Genomic DNA, 22,473 nt, shown 5'->3' with positions numbered 1-22,473 from the left:
GTAGTCTGCATGCATCAGTTTAGGGATGGAGAGTCTGGCCATTTCACCTGTGAATTAGAGATTCTGTGAATGTGGTTATTAACTATGGAGCAAGATAGGAGGAGGATATGGCTATAAATCGATGAAACCAAAGCCTATGTCTGAGGAAATGGCATCTGGGATCAAGGAGTAGAAGGGTGTCCTCAGGGTGAGGAGGTGTAGTGGGGAAAGCCCTGAGTACTCACACATTTAACCCAATACTTCTGGTTAGGAAAGAGGCTGGGCTGATAGGCTCAGGAAATAAGTATGAGTCTGAATTAACCAGCTGAACTATGGCTACCCAGAGAAAACACAGGGGCCAACAGGAAGTGTGGGAGAGTTTTATGCAGAGCATAGAATGGGGTCAGCTATGAGACTTGGTGATACAAAAGTCAATAACAAACACGAATTAGGGAAGGTTGAAGAGGTCATTATGATGGTCCAGTTAGGGTGCTACAAGATCCACAATGTGCAAGATGTGAGTGAGGAGACACTGGCATCCACTAGATACTTCCCATCCCAAATGAGAGGAGTCCTTAGATGGAAGCCAAATAGACACTGGCTCAACAGGTCCTTGATGGGACACCAAGGAGAGGCCCCAAGGTCCTCCTTCTCCGTAGTCATAACCCCTCTCCTCTTGCTCCTACATTCCATACACTCCACACATGGTTTTACATCTCTTATCTCGTAGCTACAACCAAGTCTTGGAGTTCTAATTGTGATGCCCATGGTTATGGCCACCTGGTCGACCCCCATCCTGACGACTGTGTTGTCTCTGGGTCTGTGGGAGGGGTGGGAGTGGCCTGCGGATAGGTCTGACCCTGTATGGCAGGGGTTTCTTTCTGCTGTGCCAATCTTCTGCCAGAAGCCCCACCAGGAGTATTAGAATCACAACCCCAATGCATATGCGGACCAGATTGCCCTTGGTGTAGTATTGCTGGGCAAGACCTGGAGGAATGAAGAGAGACAGGAGCGGGTGATGAAAGCCTATCTCTAGGACCTACTTCAAAACACATCTTGGGTTTCCCATACCCATATCCCTCACCTGAGATTCTATTCTCTGCTACCTAGAATGTCAGTCTCCTTCCTAGAGGGTTCCTCTCCTCCTTACCAAGGGTCAGGGCTAGATGAGCCCAATTCTCTAGATATCATTTCTTCCATACACCCCCTTCATAGACCTCTGATGCCCTCCCTCCACACACACACACAGACACTACCTGGCCATTCAGCTAATTAAAGCAGAAAAAACCGTTATACAGGGTGGAAAGAGATGAAATTTACCTTTCCCTTATTCTTTAAAAATCTCAGCTTTCCCACCTGAACTTACTACCCTATTCTGAGTTTCAAGTATAATATTTACCTTCCCCTTAATATTTTATAAACCAGGACCCAAGACCATAGAGCTGTGGCTTCTGTACAGGGAAAGCAGTCAGCTTTAGGGGAAGATACAGGGGAGGTGGGAACGAAGAGGGTCCAGAGAGGACCACTTACTCACCAGTTGGAGACTCTGGCCTCTTTGTAGAGATACTGATAGTCCTAGAAGACTCTGAGAATCAAAAAGGAAAGTTTAAGGGGAAAAGACCATAGCCTGTTCCTGCCCCTTTCCTGAATGCATGCACTTTTGAGGCAGAATCCCATGACTATAAGAGCATGAACTACAGAGTTGGGCTGTCTAAATTTATCTCAACCTTCCCACCTGATCTCGTTGCCCAATTCTGAGTTCCAGGTGCTGATATTTACCCCCCCCCACCTTAATATTTTATGAACCAGGACCCAAGACCATAGAGCTGTAGCTTCTGTACAAGGAAAGCAGTCAAATTTAGGGGAAGATACAGGGGTGGGAATGAAGAGGGTCCAGAGAAGACCACTTACTCACCAATTGGAGACTCTGGCCTCTTCGGAGAGATAGTGGTAGTACTAGAAGACACTGGAAATAAAAAAGAGAAAGTTTAAAGGGACAAGACCATCTTCTGTAACCCTGTTCCTGCCCCTTTGCTGAATGCACACACTTTAGAGGCAGAATCCCATGACTATAAGAGCATTAACTACAGAGTTGGGCTGTCTAAAATTTACCTCAACCTTCCCACCTGATCTCGTTGCCCAATTCTGAGTTCCAGGTGCTGATATTTACCCCCCCCCACCTTAATATTTTATAAACCAGGACCCAAAACCATAAAGCTGTAACTTCTGTACAGGGAAAGCAGTCAAATTTAGGGGAAGACATAGGGGTGGGAAAGAAGAGGGCCCAGAGAAGACCACTTACTCACCAATTGGAGACTCTGGCCTCTTTGGAGAGATAGTCCTAGAAGATGCTGGGAATCAAAAAGAGAAAGTTTAAAGGTACAAGACCATCTCCCCTAGCCCTGCTCCTGCCCCTTTGCTGAATGCACACACTTTAGAGGCAGAACCCCATGACTATAAGAGCATGAACTACAAAGTTGGGCTGTCTAAAATTTATCTCAACCTTCCCACCTGATCCCATTGCCCAATTCTGAGTTCCAAGTGCTGATATTTACCTTCCCCTTAATATTTTATAAACCAGGACCCAAAACCATAAAGCTGTAACTTCTGTACAGGGAAAGCAGTCAAATTTAGGGGAAGACACAGGGGTGGGAAAGAAGAGGGCCCAGAGAAGACCACTTACTCACCAATTGGAGACTCTGGCCTCTTTGCAGAGATGGTGATAGTCCTAGAAGACTCTGGGAATCAAAAAGTGAAAGTTTAAAGAGACAAGACCATCTCCCCTAGCCCTGTTTCTGCTCCTTTCCTGAATGCATGGACATTTGAGGCAGAATCCCATGACTATAAGAAGAACATGAGGGGTGCCTGGGTGGCTCAGTGGGTTAAAGCCTCTGCCTTCAGCTCAGGCCATGATCTCAGGGTCCTGGGATCGAGCCTGGCATCGAACTCTCTGCTCAACAGGGAGCCTGCTTCTCCCTTTCTCTCTGCCTGCCTCTCTGCCTACTTGTGATCTCTCTCTCTCCCTCTCTCTCTCGTTCTCTCTCTCTCTCTCTCTCTCTCTCTGTTAAATAAATAAATAAAATCTTTTTTAAGAAGAAGAAGAACATTCAGCATTATGCTGAATGAAATAAGTCAAGCAGAGAGAGTCAATTATATGGTTTCACTTATTTGTGGAGCATAACAAATATCATGGAGGACATGGGGAGTTAGAGAGGAGAAGGGAGTTGGGGGAAATTGGAAGGAGAGGTGAACCATGAGAGACTATGGACGCTGAAAAACAATCTGAGGGTTTTGAAGGGGCGGGGTTGGGAGGTTGGGGTACCAGGTGGTGGGTATTATAGAGGGCACGGATTGCATGGAGCATTGGGTGTGGTGCAAAAATAATGAATACTTTTATGCTAAAAATAAAAAATAAATTAAAAAAAAGAAGAAGAAGGACATGAACTACAGAGTCAGGCTGTCTAGATTTGAACCCCAGATCCATCACTAATTAGATGTAGGGCCCCTGTCAATAGACTTAATACCTATAGGCCAGTTTTCCCATCTGTCCAATAAAAACAATTATAATGCATCACAGGTTAATGTGAAATTTAAACCAATAACAGTAATAATAGCATAAGACACACTGCTTGCATATGATAAGCACCCCACATGCAGTAGCTCTAGATTCACCAGGTGCTCAGCCATACACATCAGAAAGGTACGTGTTTTAATATACTGTGAAAATTGCTATAATAGAAAGTCCATAGGACAGAGGAAACGATTCAACCCAGCATCAGAAAAGACTTTCTTGAGGGACTGAGACTATGAGGAAAGGGAAGGAAAAGCAGACCAAGTGGCTTGGATGCAGAGTAAAGAGATGCCAGGGACTCAGGAGAGCTTCATCTGACTCTGTGTGGCTGAGATTTGCATGAGGAATGAAAACAAGACTGGAGGGATCAACAGTGGCTGATCTAAGGGCATTGGATCCAAAAGTATTAAACATCAAGCTGAGAATCCCGGGCTATAATCCTAAGAGTGATGGGAAACCAGAGGGATTTTGAACAGAAGATGATGAAGAATCTCATCTGGGTCTTAGAAGGAATTTGCTCACATCAGGAATCAAACAGAGAGTTAGAGTCAGGTGGACCCAGTGGAGATACCAGAACTATACTCAGGGGATCTTTCAAGGTTTCTATCTTGAGGGAAGTGGATAATTTTTCCAGGAAAAGTGAGGGGAAAGAGAATTACAGCATGAGGATGGGACTGCAGTGATAAGAAGAGGCAGTGGACAATCGGGGACTAAGGTTATGCACGTGGATTAGAGCAAAGTCAGAAGACTTTGAGCGACGGTCCTCCCATCAAAGCCTTGGCTCTGCTGTCTTTGAAATGGCCACATTTCCGAGAATGCACATCTCTCCCCATGCTCAGAGCCCACCTCTATCCCATCCTTGATCCTCAAACCAGGGACTTTCCTTGGAAGAGTCAAGTGATTTCCTGAAGGGGACTTAAAGCCTACAGCCTTAGATGATGAGAGAAAACCCTAGCTTCATACTCTTTTCTGCTGGTTTCTGAGCTCTTGGTACTCACTGATTGTAGAGCTTTTGTTGACTAGTGAGATGCTCCGTTTCCTGGAGGCTTCTGGGAATTCTAAGCAAGAAGATAATAAGAAAGTGGATAAGGTCAGTCTTCCCAGTGAGCCCCTACTCTGCATACCCCTTCTAAGAAATCTAGGGTTCCCAGAACCCCTTTTTCTGACACATACTGCATAAAACTGAGGAGAGAAACATGCAGAGTTGCTGTAAGACGTGTCTTCTATACCTCAGTGGCTGAATAAGAAATGGATCAATTCGGGGCCCCTGGGTGGTTCAGTGGGTTAAAGCCTCTGCTTTCAGCTCAGGTCATGGTCCCAGGGTCCTGGAATCGAGCCCCACATCAGGTTTTCTACTCAGCAGGGAGCCTGCTTCCCTCTCTCTCTCTGCCTGCCTCTCTGCCTACGTGTGATCTCTGTCAAATAAATAAATAAAATCTTAAAAAAAGAAATGGATTCATTCATCCACTGAGGGACAAACGTTATTTCCTCTTTGGGGCTACTGTGGATAATGTTGCTATGAACATTTATGTGCCTGTTTTTGTATAAACATACATTTTTGTATTTGTTCATTTTGGGGGGGAGCACATAGCTACAGTGGAATAGCTGGGTCCTATGGCAATTAATACAGACACAGAATAATTCTTTTGAGGAAATGCTGAACCATTTTTCCACAGCAATGATCCCATGTTTCATTCCCACCAGCAATATGTAAGGGCTCCAGTTTCTCCACATTCTCAACAACCCCTCTAGTTGTGTGTTATTATTATTATTCATTACTGTTACTCTCATTCTGCTGGCTATGATGAATTTCGTGGTATGTGACTTACCTCAGTTTAAAAAGTAAGTAGTAGACCAGTAGATGTGTGCAAGCTCAGTTCTTGGTAACCAGCCTCTGAACACAAGAGAATCCCCTCCCTACTAAGGCCATTTTCTTAACCAGGGACCCCCATAGTTACATGGGCACCAAAACATTTCCTAAAACTCCTCAACCTATAAATATGTAGCTCCTATTAAGGATGGGGACAATCTTGGTGGACCTTTCTGTGATGGAACCAGCTCATTAAAGCCTAGCTTATGCTCAGGAATCTGTAGTAAAGTGAGAACTTAGATATTGTTTGCTCTATGTTATTTCTCTTCCTATGAGCCTCATTAATAAATTGTTGTTCAAGGGGAACCTGGATTGCTCAGTCCATTAAGCATCCAACTCTTGGCTTCTGCTCAGGTGATGCTCTCATGGTTCTGAGGTGAAGCCCTACATGGGGCTCTGCACTGACTGTGGCACTTGCTTAAGATATTCTCTCTCTCTCTCTCTCTCTCTCTCTCTCTCTCTCTGCCACTCCCCACCTCACATCTGCATACTTTTGCTGTCTCTCTCAAAAATTTGAATTTAGATTAAACATGAGGAAGTATCTGTCTAGCATGGAATACTATGCAGTCATAAAAAGCAACACATTGTTGATAACACACAATAACTTGGATGCATCTCAAGGACATTGTGCTGAGTGAGAAAAGTCAGTTCCAAAACATTCCATGATAGGTGAACCTTTCCATGTATATATAACATTGTCAAAATGATGAAATTCAATAGAACAAATTAGTACTTGCAGGGGATAGAAATGGTGGGAGGGGAGAGGGTAAATATAATCATAAAGGGGTAGCCTGAGTGATATCTTTGTGGGGCTGGAAGAGTTCTGTATCTTGAGAGCTGTGGCGGTTACATGGATCTACACATGTGATAAATTGTGATAAATCACCATAGAGCTAAATACAAATACCGTGTCAATGTCAGGTTCCTGGTTTTATGTTGTACTGTAATTATGCAAGACATATCCATTGGGGAAATCTAGGCAAAGGGTATACAGAATCCTTCTGCATTGCCTTTGCAATGCCTTTGCAACTTCTTGTGAACCTACCTCTCAAAATTAAAAGTTTTAAAATTCCAATCAGAAATACATGCACACACACGTGTGTGCACACATACACACATGCATTGTGCCTCATTTGGCAAGACAGCCTCCATAATGCCCTCCACCACACATGTCAGCACATTCTTGTCCGACTTGGCTCTTTTCAACATGCTTATGTTCCTCAGGGTTTGGGTCTACCCTGCGACACAGGAAGTATTGGCAAGGCCACAGACTGATGCACAACTTCTTAAGGCACAGGCTGGTATGTGATACACCAGAATCAAGTAAGATGCTTTGAGGATGGGAGAATATGATGGCCCACACAAAATTTAGGACAGTCCTTCTCAAAGTGACATCCCAGAGCAGCAGCCTCAGTGTCACCTGGAAACTTGTTAGAAATGAACATAACTGGGGGCGCCTGGGTGGCTCAGTCAGTTAAGCGTCTGCCTTTGCCTCAGGTCATGATCTCAGGGTCCTGGGACCAAGCCCAGCATCGGGCTCCTTGCTCAGGAGCTGCTCCTGCCTGCTGCTCCCCCTGCTTGTGCATACTCTCTCTCTCTCGCTCAGTCTTTCTCTCTCAAATAAATAAATAAAACCTTTTCAACAACAACAAAATGAACATAACTGGACCCCACCCCAGACCTTCTGAGTCAGGAACTGGTGAGATCCAGAAGCCTGGGTCACCTCCAGGTGATTCCCAGGCCCCCTAATGTTTGAGAACCATGGCCAATGGAATCAGAGTCTCAAAACTAGTGTCCAGGAATCTACGATTTTATAAGCCACTCAGATTATTCTTTTCCACATTAGACATTATACATCATCCCCCTAAGGCTGGAGAGAAGTGGAGATATAGGGCAGCACAGTAATGTCTATCTAATATTATTATACCCACGTTCTTTACACACACAAGTAAGTGATTTTTTAAAATAAATCAAATTTGTGAAAGAGACAAGGGAATTAAATAGAAAAATCTAGATAAAGGGGAGAAAGAAAAGAAGGGGTCTGTGGGTCTATACCCCAGACACTGGGATAAATCCTGCAGAACTTACCTGTCACAGAGGAAGGTGGTTCCGTGGGTAACCAAGCGGGGGTCACAGAAGTCCCTGGGAAATCAGAAAAAGAGAGAGATCTGTGCTCTGTTAGCTATGGGTCCTGAGCAAACAAAAAAGCATTCTGTGACCCAGTTTCCTCACCTAGAAGATGAATACAAAGAAGCTCACATCACTGGATGGTCCTGGGTGTTAAATAGCACACTGAGCACATTCTGAGACTAATTAAAAATGACAATCTCTGTAGATGCCCTCCCTGCTCTTTGAACTTCAGTTCTGTCCCTTTTTCTGGACCTCTGTGATGTGCACCTGACTTTGTCCCTGGGAGCAAAACTGGCTCTTTAAGTCCTGGGAAGCAGATGAGAAGACAGAAGCCATGGGATACATGTAGGGAGAAAGGGTGATACCTGTGTCACAGAACACAGCACCTTTCCAACCCCACCACCCTAGCTTTGTAGCTACATCAACCTGCCAACCTCCTTTCACCCCAGGACATTTGCTCATACAATCCCACATGCCGGCAACCCGTCCCACTGCTCTTACCCATTTACCTCTTACTCTGCCCTAAGAGCAAGGTCAAACATTGGCTGCTCAGAGAGGTGTTCCCAAACCACTTCCCCTTCTAGGTTCTAACAGCACTGTGTACTTCTAATTCATTACACATGTCCCAGGGACAACAGTGCAGTGTTGGATATTCTCTAAGCCTGTTTGCTCTAATTACTATATGTACATATAACATGTGCGTGTGTAATACGTGTGTGTGTAAAGGAAAAGATACCATAGAGAGAGTGAATTTCAAGTCCCCAGCAGAGCACAGGCACAGCAGAGACACTTTTGAAATACGTCCTATGAAAGAAGCAATAATTGAGCAGGGACCCAAAAAAAGACAAATCTATAAAGGCAGGAAGATTAGTGGTTTCCTTGGACTGGAGGGAGGGGGAGGGAGGGGCTGCATGCGGGCAGGAAGGATGAGATATGGTGGTGGAAATGTTCTAAAACTAGACTGTGGTGGTGACCACAGAACTCTAAATTTACTAAAAACCACTGCATTGTACAACTCAAACAAGAGACTGTTTGTTCAGCTCCTATTACATGCCAGGAGCTACTGTTTGTGCTGGGGATACAGCAGAAAAGAAAACAGACACAAATGTCTGTCTTTCTGGAGCTTACCTTCCAGGATGCAGGGGGCAGACAGGTGACAAACACCATAAGTCAGAACAATGTATGCACAGGTGTGGATGCCGTGGAGAAAAATTGGGCAGAGAAGATGGCAGATAGCATCAGAGAGGCAAGAATGGGACCTTTGATAGAAGGCTTGAGCCATGAGATCTGGAGAAAGCATCCCAGCAGGTGCAAGGTCCCTGAGGACATAGTGAGCCTGGGTATTCGAGGAAAAGCAAGACGGGATATAGTCAGTAAACTAGACTTATCCATGGTGACCATTGCATAGTGTATATAAATATCAAATCACTATGTTGTACACCTGAAACTAATACACCATGTCAATTAGTCTTCAACTTAAGGGGGGGGGGGTGCTGATGGTTCTAAGGCAGAGTGGATGAGGGCAGATCAGCAGGTCAGGTAATCAGACAGGTAGAGAAGGGGCCTGGTGAGATGAGAGGAGTGAGTGCTATGGGCTTTGAGCAAAATCATCTGATTTTAACAGCCTGCTCTAAAGGGGTTCCTCTTGCCATCATTCTGCAAACATTCTAAAGAGACAAAGGTATACAAACTTGCAACCAGTAGATGCAAATAAATCCTGGAGATTAATGCACAGCATACGGTCAACTGCACTATATCCCAGATTTAGTTGCTAAGAGACAAGATCTGTGGTGTTCTCACCACAAAAAAAAGCAACGGCAATTATGTGACAGGTTGAAGGTATTAGCTAATGCCCCAGTGGTAATATGTTGCAACACATAAATGTATTAAGTCAACACGTGCTACATCTTATATAATGTTATATGTCAATTACATCTCAATTAATTGATTTTTTTAAAATTAAAGGGGACAAAGGTAGACACAGAGTGACCAGTATATGGAGCAAATCAGTTCTACATGAAGATGTGCTCCCTTGTCAGATCAGGAACAGGCTTCAGAGATGTGGTAGGAAGCATGAGTTGGGCAAAGGATTTACAAGAAAATGCCTCTGAGTATGGCAGCAGAAAAATGTGTCCTTTAAAATTTTCATGTTATTTTCAAATGTACATTATATGTACCATCTTTAATATTCATTTTAAGTGCACAGTTCAATAGTATTAAGTGCATTCACATTGTTGTGCAAGAAATCTCAGAACTTTTTCATCTGCAGATCTGGAACTCTATGCCCATTAAACAATACTAACTCCACTTTTCCCCTCCATCAGCCTTTGGTAATTCCCTTTCTACTCTCTGCCTCTATGGCTTGGATGACTTTCAAATGCCTCCCGGGAGTAGAATCAGATGATATATGGCCTTTTGGGGCTGCTTTATTTCACATAGCATGACGTTCTCCAGGTTCATCTGTACTGTAGCACATGGCAGGATCACCTTCCTCTTTGGGGCTGCATAACAGTCCGTTGTGTGTCTCCACCACGGTTTCTTTATGAACTATGTTGTCCTCTTTTGAAAGAGGCATGCTGTAAGAATGAAAGACTGATAGTGGCTACAATGCAAACACAGCTCAAAAGCATGAGGCTGACTGAGAGAAGCCAGTCATGAAAGACCCCGTGTTCTAGGACTCCATATATATGCAGTTCCCTCAAAGAGGCAGACTGTTAGAGATAGGAAGTCGTTTGTGGTTGAATGGAAAATGACGGCAAACAGGTGCCAGAGGTCCTGCAGAGGTGATGGAGATGGGCCGACGGGGTTGTGGTGATGGTTGCACAACTCTGTGAACTCTCTGAATACATGGACACATAAAGTGGGTAACCTTATAGGTCTAGAAACCATACCTGAATAAAACAGAATGGAAGGCCATTTCTAGTGTATAATGACCTCACTAGCTAGATTTCAACAAAAATAAGTCTGAATACAAGTACATTTTCATTTTACCCTGTACTACATTAATCCACTGGAGACCAAAAGGATAAGATTTTTCCCTTTGCTGGGAGATGGATAGGGTCATTAGTCTTTTGTATATTGGGGCATTTCATTTTTTAAATTTTACTTTATTTTTTCAGTGTTCCAAGATTCATTGTGTATGTACCACAGCCAGTGCTCCATGCAATATGTGCCATTTTGTTTTTTTAGTTTTCATTTTTAATTTTAGAGAGTGCATAAGCAGGGTGGGGAGGGTAAATTGGGAGGGAGAGGGGGTGGAAAGAATCCCAGACAGACTCCATGTTGAACACAGAGCCCCATGCAGGACTCCATCTCATGACCCTGAGATCATGACCAGAGCCAAAACCAAGAGGCTGACAGTTAAAGAACTGAGCCACCCAGGTGCTCCTATTGAGGCATTTTCAATAAATAAGTCACTGGGGCGCCTCACTGACTCGCTCGGAAAAGTATGCCACTCTTGATCTCAGGGTCAGGAGTTTGAGCCCCATGATCGGTTTAGAGATTATAAAAAATAAATAAATAAACTTTGGGGCCTCTGAGTGGTGCCATGGGTTGAGCTTCTGACTCTTGGTTTCAGTTCAAGTCGTGGTGGCATCAGTCCATCCCACATCAGGCTCTGAGCTCAGCATGGAGTCTGCTAAACTTTCTCTCCCCGCTCCCTCTGCCCCTCCCAGTATGCTCGCTTGCTCTCTCTCTCTCTCTCTCTCTCTCTCTCTCTCTCAAGTAAATTAATCTTTTAAAAAAATAAAATGGAAGGGAATTGAGGGAAATTGGAAGGGGAGGTGAACCATGAGAGACTATGGACTCTGAAAAACAATCTGAGGGTTTTGAAGGGGCGGGGGGTGGGAGGTTGGGGTACCAGGTGGTGGGTATTATAGAGGGCACGGATTGCATGGAGCACTGGGTGTGGTGCAAAAACAATGAATACTGTTATGCTGAAAATAAATTTAAAAATAAAAATAAAATAAAATGAACTTTAAATAATTCAGTTGCTTCAATACTTGTAAAGGAACATAGCAGCAAAACAGTGGTGAACAGAAAACATCAATAATGGTTTTTAAATCACATCAGTTGCCGTAAAGGATTTAGCAGCGAGCGTTGTGTGGAGAGGCCTCGTACTTAGACTATTGCAAATAAGAAAGACAGAGTGTGTTTGCATGTAAAGAGAGTCAAAGTTTCCTTCCTATTATAGTGGCATTTTTCAAAGTAATTTCCATAAGTTCTTCACTGCTGTGTGTTTGTTTGTTTCAAATCTAGACAAGACAAAAGGCATTATCACTGGTATTAAGAATTATTTTTTCTTCTCTGATGGAGGCATAATACTCCATAGTGTATATGGACCACATCTTCCTTATCCATTCATCTGTTGAAGGGCATCTTGGTTCTTTCCACAGTTTGGCGACCATGGCCATTGCTGCTATAAACATTGGGGTACAGATGGCCCTTCTTTTCACTACATCTGTATCTTTGGGGTCAATACCCAGGAGTGCAATGGCAGGGTCATAGGGAAGTTCTATTTTTAGTTACTTGAGGAATCTCCACACTGTTCTCCAAAGAGGCTGCACTTTTGTAGCAACATGGACGGGACTGGAAGAGATTATGCTGAGTGAAATAAGTCAAGCAGAGAGAGTCAATTATCATATGGTTTCACTTATTTGTGGAGCATAACTAATAGCATGGAGGACATGGGGAGATAGAGAGGAGAAGGGAGTCGGGGGAAATTGGAAGGGGAGGTGAACTATGAGAGACTATGGACTCTGAAAAACAATCTGAGGGTTCTGAAGAGGCGGGAGGTGGGAGGTCGGGGGTACCAGGTGGTGGGTATTGGAGAGGGCACAGATCGCATGGAGCACTGGGTGTGGTGCAAAAATAATGAATACTGTTATGCTGAAAATAAAAAATAAATTTTAAAAAAAGATTTATTTTTTCTTATTTCTTTTGTATTTCTATATACTCTGCAGTAGATAAAGTAACAGCCTCTCAAACATGCTCATGTCCCAATCCCCAGGCCCTGTGGATATGGTGTCTTACCCAATAAATGGGAGGGGGTGGGGGGGATGCCTGGATTTTCCAGGTGGGCCCAGTGTCATCACAGGGTCCTTTAACATGGAAGCAGGAGGCCAGGGAGACAGAGAGACTGATGATGCTATGTTGCTGGCTTCTGTGATAAAGGAAGGGACCACGGGAGCCAAGGGGTGCAGGCACTTCTAAAATCTGGGAAAAGCACAGGACAGATTCCCCCCCTGGGCCCTCCAGAAGGAATGTAACCCAGCTGACACCTTTGTTTTGTCCCAGGGAGACCCATTTGGTACCTGACCTCCAGAAATGGAAGGTAATAATACATTTACGATTTTTTTAAGCCACTAGATTAGTGGCGATTTGTGACAACTAATATACCCTCCAAAGCTTCATGCCTCTCCTGGCTTCCCACCTCCTTCACAGGTGTTGGCCCTCCCCTGAAACTTCAGCAGAGTGTGCAAGAGCTAAAGAAAAAAAGGCTTAGTCTGCAGCTCCCTCACCTGTGACCACAAGCTCCAGGGGGTCGCTGGGGGCCGACCACAGGTAAGGCAGCTTGCTGGAAAAACTGTAGCATCGGTAGGTCCCACTGTGTGCAGCAGTCACTGCGGTGATGGGGAAGTCAGCCCTGTACTGCTTCTCAGATCCCTTCTGGGGCCCAGCGTCCCCTTCCTTGTACAGAGCAAATTGGTCAAAACTGAATTGGCTTCGACACTGCAGAGTGACTTCGCCTCCTGGGGACACAGCTGAGCTGGGCTGGGCTGAGATCGAGGGCTTGTTGACATAAACTCCTGGGAGAAAAGAGAGCTCTGGTGTTAAAGACCGTGGCCAGCATGTTGGCCATGGGGGTGGCCAGGTCCCCCCACCTCCTAAGAGCTAGGGAACTTTCCAGGTATATCCATCCATAGAGAACCCACTTGCCCTGCCCCCAGCTCACAAAAGGGTTAAGGGAGCATAACCAGGATCCTATCACGGTGCCCGGTCTCAAATCCTCATTCTGTCCCTTAGGGGCTGTGTGATCCTGGAGAGAAACCCACCCTTCTAACTGTGCCCCAGTGTTCTTTACTGTAAAAATGAATCATTGAACACTATGTCAAGAACTAATGATGACTACATGTTGATTAATTGAATTTAAATTTAGAAAAAGAAAATGGGAATGACTGAATAAGCAACTTAGCACAGTTGCTTAATACATAGGGAGCTCCCGAACTACGACGACAGTAACAAAATAGCAAACTGCTGTAGTGCAGTTTTTATTATTTTTTTTAAAGATTTTATTTATTTATTTGACAGAAAGAGATCACAAGCAGGCAGAGAGGCAGGCAGAGAGAGAGGAGGAAGCAGGCTCCCCGCTGAGCAGAGAGCCCGATGCGGGCCTCGATCCCAGGACCGAGATCATGACCTGAGCCGAAGGCAGCGGCTTAACCCACTGAGCCACCCAGGCGCCCTGTAGTGCAGTTTTTAAACCAAAATTAATTCAAATAATTCATACTGAACAAAATAACCAAGATTGTAAACAAAAACAGACGCCATCTGTGACTCATGGCGAGGCAAAAGGCTCAAAACACTTTCATGCATTTTTATGGTTAATTCTTTCCACACTATTAACATAGTTGAAAAAAAATTGAAAAACTTTAAACTAGGCTATTCAAATTCATAAATTATTTGAAGTTTAAATATTTGATTCATACAAAAAAAATTTTTTTTAAAGAATTCATTATCCTTTTACTCTCCTGGCCTTAGAGAAACAAACTCATCAGTGATATTTTCAAAATCTCTCTGGAAAATAACCACTTGAAAATGCATTAGAAATAAAAGCACAAGCCAAGAACATTATATTCCATCAAAAAGTAAAAAAGAGGGGCGCCTGGTTGGCTCAGTGGGTTAAGCCTTTGCCTTCGATTCAGGTCATGGCCTCAGAGTCCTGGGATTGAGCCCCATGTCAGGCTCTGCTCAGTGGAGAACCTGCTTCCTCCCTCTCTCTCTCTGCCTGCCTCTCTGCCTGTTTGTGAGCTCTCTCTCCCTGTCAAATAGATAAAATCTTTAAAAAAAAAAAAAAAAAAGTAAACAGAAGGCATTGGAATGTGGCTAGAGCCTTTGGCACGGGGCTCAGGTATGGCTTGAAAGGGCCCTGCCTCGTTCTATCTTGACCTAAAAGTGTGATACTTTGTTCAGCATGGGTGTTTCTGCATTGATTTTGATTGTTTTAGAAAGATCCTGCATTGGGGTTCCTGGGTGGCTCAGTGGGTTAAGCATCTGCCTTCAGCTCAGGTCCTGGGATCCAGCCCCGCATCGGGAGCTCCCGGCTCAGCAGGAAGCCTGCTTCTCCCTCTCCCTCTAGGTCTGCTTTCATTCCCTCTCTTGCTGTGTTTCTGTCAAATAAGTAAATAAAATCCTAAAATAAAGAAAGAGAGAGAGAGAGAGAAAGAAAACGAAGAAAGGCAGGCAGGCAGGCAGGAAGGAATTGCACTGACCTAGCACTTGCATGGCTCACTGCACCTCCCCTATGAAAGCAGCTAGCACTTTGATCCCCACCCAGTCCCGGCCCCCTGGGTCTCCGGATTCTCTGAATCTTTCCCCTCCTCACCCTCCTGGAGCCCCCAGGCCCCAGGTGCAGCTGCCCCCCTCACCCCTCCAGGTACCTGTAGCGATCAGCTCCAGCCGGTCACTGGGGGGAGACCAGAGACTCCCATTCTGGTAGGTGCAGCGGTAGCACCCTGCGAAACGTTCCTCCATGGATGGGATGAAGAGGACAGGCTCATCCTGGTAGTGGTTGGACCTCAGCTTCTCCAGACGGTACAGGTCCACATCCGGAGGCCCCTGGCAGTGGATGGTAACCGGCGTCCTCAGTGGCACTAGGGAGCTAGGCCGGGCCTGAAGGGAGGGCTTGGGCAGCAGGCCTGGAAGGGGAAGTGCAGCCTGGTGGAGGGCTGCTTTCAAACAGACCCTCCTCCCCAGGTGGGGGGGGGGCACTCCTCCCGCCCTCCCAGGCCTTGTGCAGGCGGAGCCCAGAGGAGGGAGCTGGGACTCCAAGGGAAGGACTCACCATGCTGAGCTTCCACCACCTGCCCCAGGCACAGCCCTGAGCAGAGAAGAAAACAACCAAAGGCTAGGACCTCCCGAGCTCACACTTCTCAAAGCAAGGCGGGTGACCACGCTTCTGCAGGCAGTAACTTTCTCTCGTCATCGCTTTTCTAAGGACACACGCTCACATAATTGAGGCACCAGAGGCAGCCAGCCATAGAAGGCTGCATATTGTACAATTCTTTGTATCTGAGCCCTGCTCATGAGGTCAGTCTGCCTGCACACAGAGGGATTAGTGGTTGCCTGGGGCTGGGGAAGGAGGGTGGAGAGCAGATTGTCAGGGGTATGGTTTCTTTCTGGAGCGGTGACAGTGTCCTGGAACGAGGCAGAGGGGATGGCTGTGTGCCTTGTGAATGTACTGTCATGAATGATAAATTTTATGCTAAGTTTTTAAAAAACCACAGCTTTTTAAAAGACAGAAACATTTTTCAAAATCCTGGAGCAAACAATCCTAAAATTTGCATGGAACCAGAAAGAGACCCCAAATCGCCAAGGAAATGTTGAAAAAGAAAAACAAAGCTGGGGGCATCATGTTGCCCGATTTCAAACTTTATTACGAAGCTGTGATCACCTAGACATCATGGTTCTGGCACAAAAACAGACACACAGACCAGTGTAACAGAGTAGAGAGCCCAGATATGGACCCTCAACTCAATGGTCAAATAATGTTCGACAAAGCTGGAAAGAATGTCCAATGGAAAACAGTCTCTTCAATAAATGGTGCTAGGAAAATTGGAGAGCTATATATAGAAGAATGAAAGGTGACCATTCTCTTACACCATATACAACAATAAACTCAAAATGGATGAGAGACTTCAGTGTGAGACAGGAATCCACTGGGGCACCTGGGTGGCTCAGTCATTAAGCATCTGCCTTCAGCTCAGGTCATGATCCCAGGATCCTGGGATCGAGTCCCACATCCTGCTCAGTGGGGAGTCTGCTTCTCCCTCTCCCTCTGCTGTTCCTTCTGCTTCTGTGCTCTCACTCATGATCTCTCTCTCTCAAATAAATAAATAAATAAAAATCTTTAAAAAAATAAAAAAGGAATTCATCAAAATCCTAGAAAAGAACATAGGCAGTAACTTCTTCAACATGGGCCACAGCAACTTCTTTCAAGACATGTCTCCAAAGGCAAAGGAAAGAAAAGCGAAAATTTGGGGACTTCATCAAGATGAAAAGCTCCCGCACAGCAAAGGAAACAGTCAACAAAACAAAGAGGCAACCCATGGAATGGGAGAAAATATTTGCAAATGACACTACAGAAAAGGCCTGATACCCAAGACCTATAAAGAACTCCTCAAACTCAACACACACAAAACAGATAATCAAGTCAAAAAATGGGAAGAGCAAACTAACAGACACATGAAAAAATGTTCATCATCATTAGCCATCAGGGAGATTCAAATCAATTCCAAATCAGATTCAAATCAAAACCACATTGCAATACCACCTTACACCAGTTAGAATGGCCAAAAATACCAGGACAGGAAATAACATGTGTTGGCGAGGATGTGGAGAAAGGGGAGCCCTCTTACACTGTTGGTGGGAATGCAAGTTGGCGCAGTCACTTTGGGAAACAGTGTGGAAATTCCTTAAGAAATTAAAAGTAGAGCTTCCTATGACCCTGCATTTGCACTCCAGGGTATTTACCCCAAAGATACAGATGTAGTGAAAAGAAGGACCATATGTACCCCAATGTTCATAGCAGCAATGGCCACTGTCACCAAACTGTGGAAAGAACCAAGATGCCCTTCAACAGACGAATGGATAAGGAAGATGTGGTGCATATACACTATGGAGTATTATGCCTCCATCAGAAAGGATGAATACCCAACTTTTGTAGCAACATGGACAGGACTGGGAGAGATTATGCTGAGTGAAATAAGTAAAGCAGAGAGAGTCAATTATCATATGTTTTCACTTATTTGTGGAGTGTAAGAAATAACACGGAGGACATTAGGATAAGGAGAAGAGAAGTGAGTTGGGGGGAATCGGAGGGGGAGACAAACCATGAGAGACTGTGGACTCTGAGAAACAAACTGAGGGTTTTGGAGGGAAGAGGTTTGGGGTTGGGAGACCCTGGTGGTGGGTATTAAGGAGGGCATATAGAGGTGCCTGGGTGGCTCAGTGGGTTAAAGCCTCTGCTTTCTGCTCAGGTCATGATCTCAAGGTCCTGGGATCGAGCCCCACATTGGGCTCTCTGCTCAGCAGAGAGCCTGCTTCCCCCTCTCTCCCTGCCTCTCTGCCTACTTGTGATCTCTCTCCCTCTGTGTCAAATAAATAAGTAAAATCTTTCAAAAAAAATAATAAGAAGAGCACATATTGCATGGAGCACTGCGTGTGGTGTCTAAACAATGGATATTGGAACACTGAAAATATAAAATAAAATTTTTAAAAATGAGATAAAAAAATACACTTACAGGCCCCTGGGTGGCTCAGTCATTAAGCATCTGCCTGCAGCCCAGGTCATGATCCCAGGGCCCTGGGATTGAGCCCCACATTGGGCTCTCTGCTCAGCGGGGAGCCTGCTTTCTCCCTCTCCCACTCCCCCTCCTTGTGTTCCCTCTCTTGCTGTCTCTCTGTCAAATAAATAAATAAATAAATAAAATTTAAGAAAAATATAGACTTAAAAAAACTAATGATGTTCTAAAACTAATGATGGTGATTAACATAACACAAACAAACAGACAAAGCCATCCAGGAATTCCTTATGCATACACTTTGGACAACTCTAAAGAGAATTATCTCCTCTCTGAAAAGGGGGCTGTGTCCAGGATTTAGTCTCTTTTTTATCCTAGCTTTGTCAATACATAATTGATGTACAATGTTGTGTAAATTTAAGGTGTGTGTGTCGACTTGATATTTATATAGCACAAAATGATTTCTCTCACAGCATTAGCTAATATTAACCAATTACATAATTAGCTAATATTAGCTAATTAGTTAACACCTCCATCCTGTCACATATTACCATTTATTTTTTTTATGGTGTGAACATTTAGGATATTCTGCAAGAAGGTGTTATTGGCTGCAGTCCCCATGGTGTAGGGGGTACCTGGGTGGCTCAGTTGGTTAAGCATCTGCCTTCAGCTCAAATCATGATCCTGCGGTCCTGGGATTGAGCCCCAAGTTGGGCTCCTTGCTCAGTGGGGAGCCTGCTTCTCCCTCTGCCTGATGCTCCCCTATTCATTCTGTGTGTGTGTGTGTGTGTGTGTGTGTGTGTCCCACTCAAATAAATAAAATCTTTTTCAAAAGAGATCTCCATGCTGTACATAAGATCTAGATGGGATCTGTTACATTGTATCATGTCTAGAGATCACCAGCTGTGTTGTTAATTGTGGATTTCCCACTGTTTTAACTTTTTGCCTAAATCAATATTCTGGGGCATCTGGGTGGCTCAGTAGATTAAGCGACTGCCTTCAGCTCAGGTCATGGTCCCCAAGTCCCAGGATCAAGTCCCACATCAGGCTCCCTGCTCAGCAGGGAGTCTGCTTCTCCCTCTGACCCTCCCTATGTTCTCATGCTCTCTCTCTCTCTCAAATAAATAAAATCTTTACCAAAAAATTAATAAATGCTTTCTCTTATAAAAAAAAGTAAACCAATATTCTGTACTTACATTATTATGACTATATTATTCATACCTGAGGAGTGTAGTATTATACCTGTATATTTTTCCTATTTATTGTCCCTAGAATCAGTATTTGTCTGCTTTAGTGACATCCGCATAGTTTTCCTTGACCCTGTGTCTAATTCTTTCCACAGTTTCAAATAGCCTTCCCATGTAATCTTACGACACCTATCAAACTGCATAATCGATAAATTCCATCTTCTCCCTTGGAGGTGACTTGCCCCCATTTTGTCTTCTACCTTCTCTAGGTTGAACAACTGCCTTTTTTCTCTCAAGCTGGTGTTTGTTTTTTTTTTTTTTTAACTTTTTGCCAAGTTGGTAGCATTACCTGCTTTAGTCTTGCTAGGGTTGTCAGATTTAGGATATAAAAACACAAGACTCCCACTTAAATATAAATTTCAGATAAGCAATGAAATTTTGTTTGCATAGTATGACCCATGAGATTTAATGGGATATACTAAGCTTACAAAATTATTTCTTGTTTATGTGAAATTAGATTTCACTGGCCATGCTGTATATTACCCAGTAACTCTTATCCTTACCCACACACAGACCTGCTCACGTGTGTGCTTCTTGTCTCCACAATAAATGCAAGGAAACTGAACAGAGAGGCTAAGCAGTTTCTTTCAGTTCACACAGCTGGGATGGGGCTGAACCTGGATCATTACTGACTCACACTTGTCTCCAGCCCCCTCTGAACCTCTTGTCCACACCAGGTTCTGCTCCCTGTACCCAAGCTTGACCCACATCTTTGCCCACTTCCCAACACAACCCCGCCGTGGTCCTCTCATGGGTTTCCATCCAGCCTTCTAACGTGACTGGACATACTCCCTGTGCTCTTCTGAGCACTTCCTGGATGGACTCTGACTCACCACATCCCTATTGGTTAGGGACCATTATTAGCCCCTTTTATAGATCAGACTATGGAAACAATATTCTGTCCCCTGTCCTGCAGCTGGTAAGCGTACATTCAAACACCAGCGGCATACTTTGGTCATAAAGAATGTGAACCTGGCACTAAACTCTTGAGTTTATTTGAGCCCTAGATGCGTGACCTTGAACAAGTTCCTTAATCCCTCTGGACCTCAGCTTCCTCGTCTGTGAAATGGGAACATGAATAGGGCCCTACCTCATCAGGCCATTCTGGGAATTAAGTGTCTGCTAAAAAGCATGGCGTGGGCTCAAGTCCACGTACGTGCCAATGAGTGTGTGTTAATGAATGACTGACAGGCGGTCTGTGCTCATGGTGTGTTTCCTTATCCCCATAGCACAGCTGTTCCTTCCTGCTTGGCCCCTTGAGCCTCTGTCCTTTTAACAATAAGGCTCTTCTGAATAAATGAGGGAACTGGGCACATGACCGGCCTTGTGGGGGCAGGCAGTAAGCACACAGGATCCTACCACCAACCCCGCTAGGAGAGACTCTTCCCACAGACTTGCTGAGGTGCCGTTGACAAAGAGAAGCCATATATCCAGGGTGAGCAACGTTGTGATCTGAAGGACGTGCACATTGTCAGGTGATCAACACAATGGAGCTAATTAACCCACCCCCTGCCTCACATAGGTTGTTTTGATTTTTGATTTTTATTTTTTGTTTTGTTTTGTTTTTATTTATTTTTTATTGTGTTATGTTAGTCCTACAGTACATCATTAGCTTTTGATGCACGGTTCCATGACTCATTGTCTGCGTGTAACACCCAGTGCTCCCTGCAGTCCGTGCCCTCCTGAATACCCACCACTGGGCTCACATAGGTTGTTTTGATTTCTGGTTTGGTTTGGTTTGTTTTGGTGAAAATGCATAAGATCTACTCTGTCAGCAAGTTTCTACAGTATTATTGCCTCGATCACTATTCTGTGCATTAGATCCCCAGAACTTACTCATCTTACAAGTACAAGCTTGTTCTCTGTCCCCCTACCTCACTGTTTCCCACCTGCAGCACCCCCAGACTTTGACAACCACCAGTCTGCTCTCTGCCTTCATGAATCCAACCTTTCTAGATTCTACATGTAAGCAAGACTGTGTGGATTTTCTTTCTGCATCTGGCTTATGCTACCTAGCATCATGGCCTCGGGGCCCACCAGAATTGTTGCAAATGGCAGAATTATTTGTTCCTGTGCCATGAGGTTTGCTGGCAAATCTGTAATCTAGTCCTGATGTCACCAAGTCCACATTAAAAATATAAATGGGGAGTTAGAGAGGAGAAGAGAGTTGGGGGGAAGTGGGAAGGGGAGGTGAACCATGAGAGACTATGGACTCTGAAAAACAATCTGAAGGTTTTGAAGGGGTGGGGGGTGGGAGGTTGGGGTACCAGGTGGTGGGTATTATAGAGGGCACGGATTGCACGGAGCACTGGGTGTGGTGCAAAAATAATGAATACTGTTGTGCTGAAAATAAATAAATTTAATTAAAAAAACTATAATAAAAAAAGGAAAAAAGAATATATAGGGAAAAATAAATAAATAAATAAAAGAAAAAATATATAAATGAATGAATTAATGAATGGATGGGTAGATAGATAGATAAAATTTGAAGACTGGTATACAGAGACAATTTTTCAGCCAAAACCGGAAGACCTGTTTATTTCCTGACCCATCCAGCAAGAGACTAGAATGAAGTAACAGACAAACACGACCTCCCTGGGTCCCTGTTTTCCCAACCCACCAATGAAGGGACCCTCACAGGTCACCAATTGCCCTGAAATCCTTTTCTGATGCAATTTTTTTTTAACATTCTTAGTCTCATAGCCCACTGCCTATCCCTCAGCATTTCCCAGATCAAGCCTTGGGACTCACCAAGACAGAGAAGGGCAGACAGGGGTGCGGCCATGGTCCTTCAGCCCGTCCAGAGCTCGGTAGCCCAAGAGGGAAGCCTGAGGGGCTGGAATGGAGACACAGGATGTGATGAGGATGCAGCAGCCTCTCCCCCTTTCCCTCATCAGCCTGTCTTTTCCCGCATGAGGCTCACCAGGCTGGAGCCATCCCCTCAGTAGAATGACTTGCACACAAGCTCACAGAAACTCCTTTATCTTCTGTCACCAGCCCAAGCTGGCCAGGCACTGAGATGGACTGTTACCTGATGGACCTCCTTAGCATAACAGTTTCATGGAGCTTTCCTTGGGGGGGGGGGACATTTGAGATGATATCTGCTCATAAGAATATTCATGGAAGACCAGCAGGTTCAGCAGGACCCAAAGCCTG

The 22,473-nt window shown here is 44.6% G+C and overlaps 1 protein-coding gene across 2 annotated transcripts; it reads right to left on the bottom strand.

Moving 5' to 3' along the window:
• Positions 1-343: 343 nt before the first annotated feature.
• On the bottom strand, positions 344-22,156 carry GP6 (glycoprotein VI platelet). Of its 2 annotated transcripts, XM_059153651.1 has the most exons (11): positions 22,069-22,156; positions 15,613-15,648; positions 15,209-15,466; positions 13,070-13,357; positions 7,509-7,562; positions 4,549-4,608; positions 2,667-2,717; positions 2,286-2,330; positions 1,895-1,945; positions 1,514-1,564; positions 344-966 (listed from the first exon to the last, which is right to left on the bottom strand). In XM_059153651.1, exons 1-11 carry the CDS (start codon positions 22,100-22,102, stop codon positions 731-733), a joined length of 1,164 nt encoding a protein of 387 aa, XP_059009634.1. In that variant the 5' UTR covers positions 22,103-22,156; the 3' UTR covers positions 344-730. The 2 variants fall into 2 exon arrangements, with proteins under 2 accessions (XP_059009634.1, XP_059009635.1); XM_059153652.1 differs by lacking the exon at positions 15,613-15,648 and having other exon boundaries at positions 22,069-22,150.
• Positions 22,157-22,473: the final 317 nt, after the last annotated feature.

This window comes from Mustela lutreola, chromosome 16 (assembly GCF_030435805.1).
Source record: "Mustela lutreola isolate mMusLut2 chromosome 16, mMusLut2.pri, whole genome shotgun sequence".
In the NCBI taxonomy this organism is placed as follows: domain Eukaryota; kingdom Metazoa; phylum Chordata; class Mammalia; order Carnivora; family Mustelidae; genus Mustela; species Mustela lutreola.
Note: the sequence above shows the minus strand (reverse complement) of the source record. Positions and strands in the feature narration are given on the sequence as shown.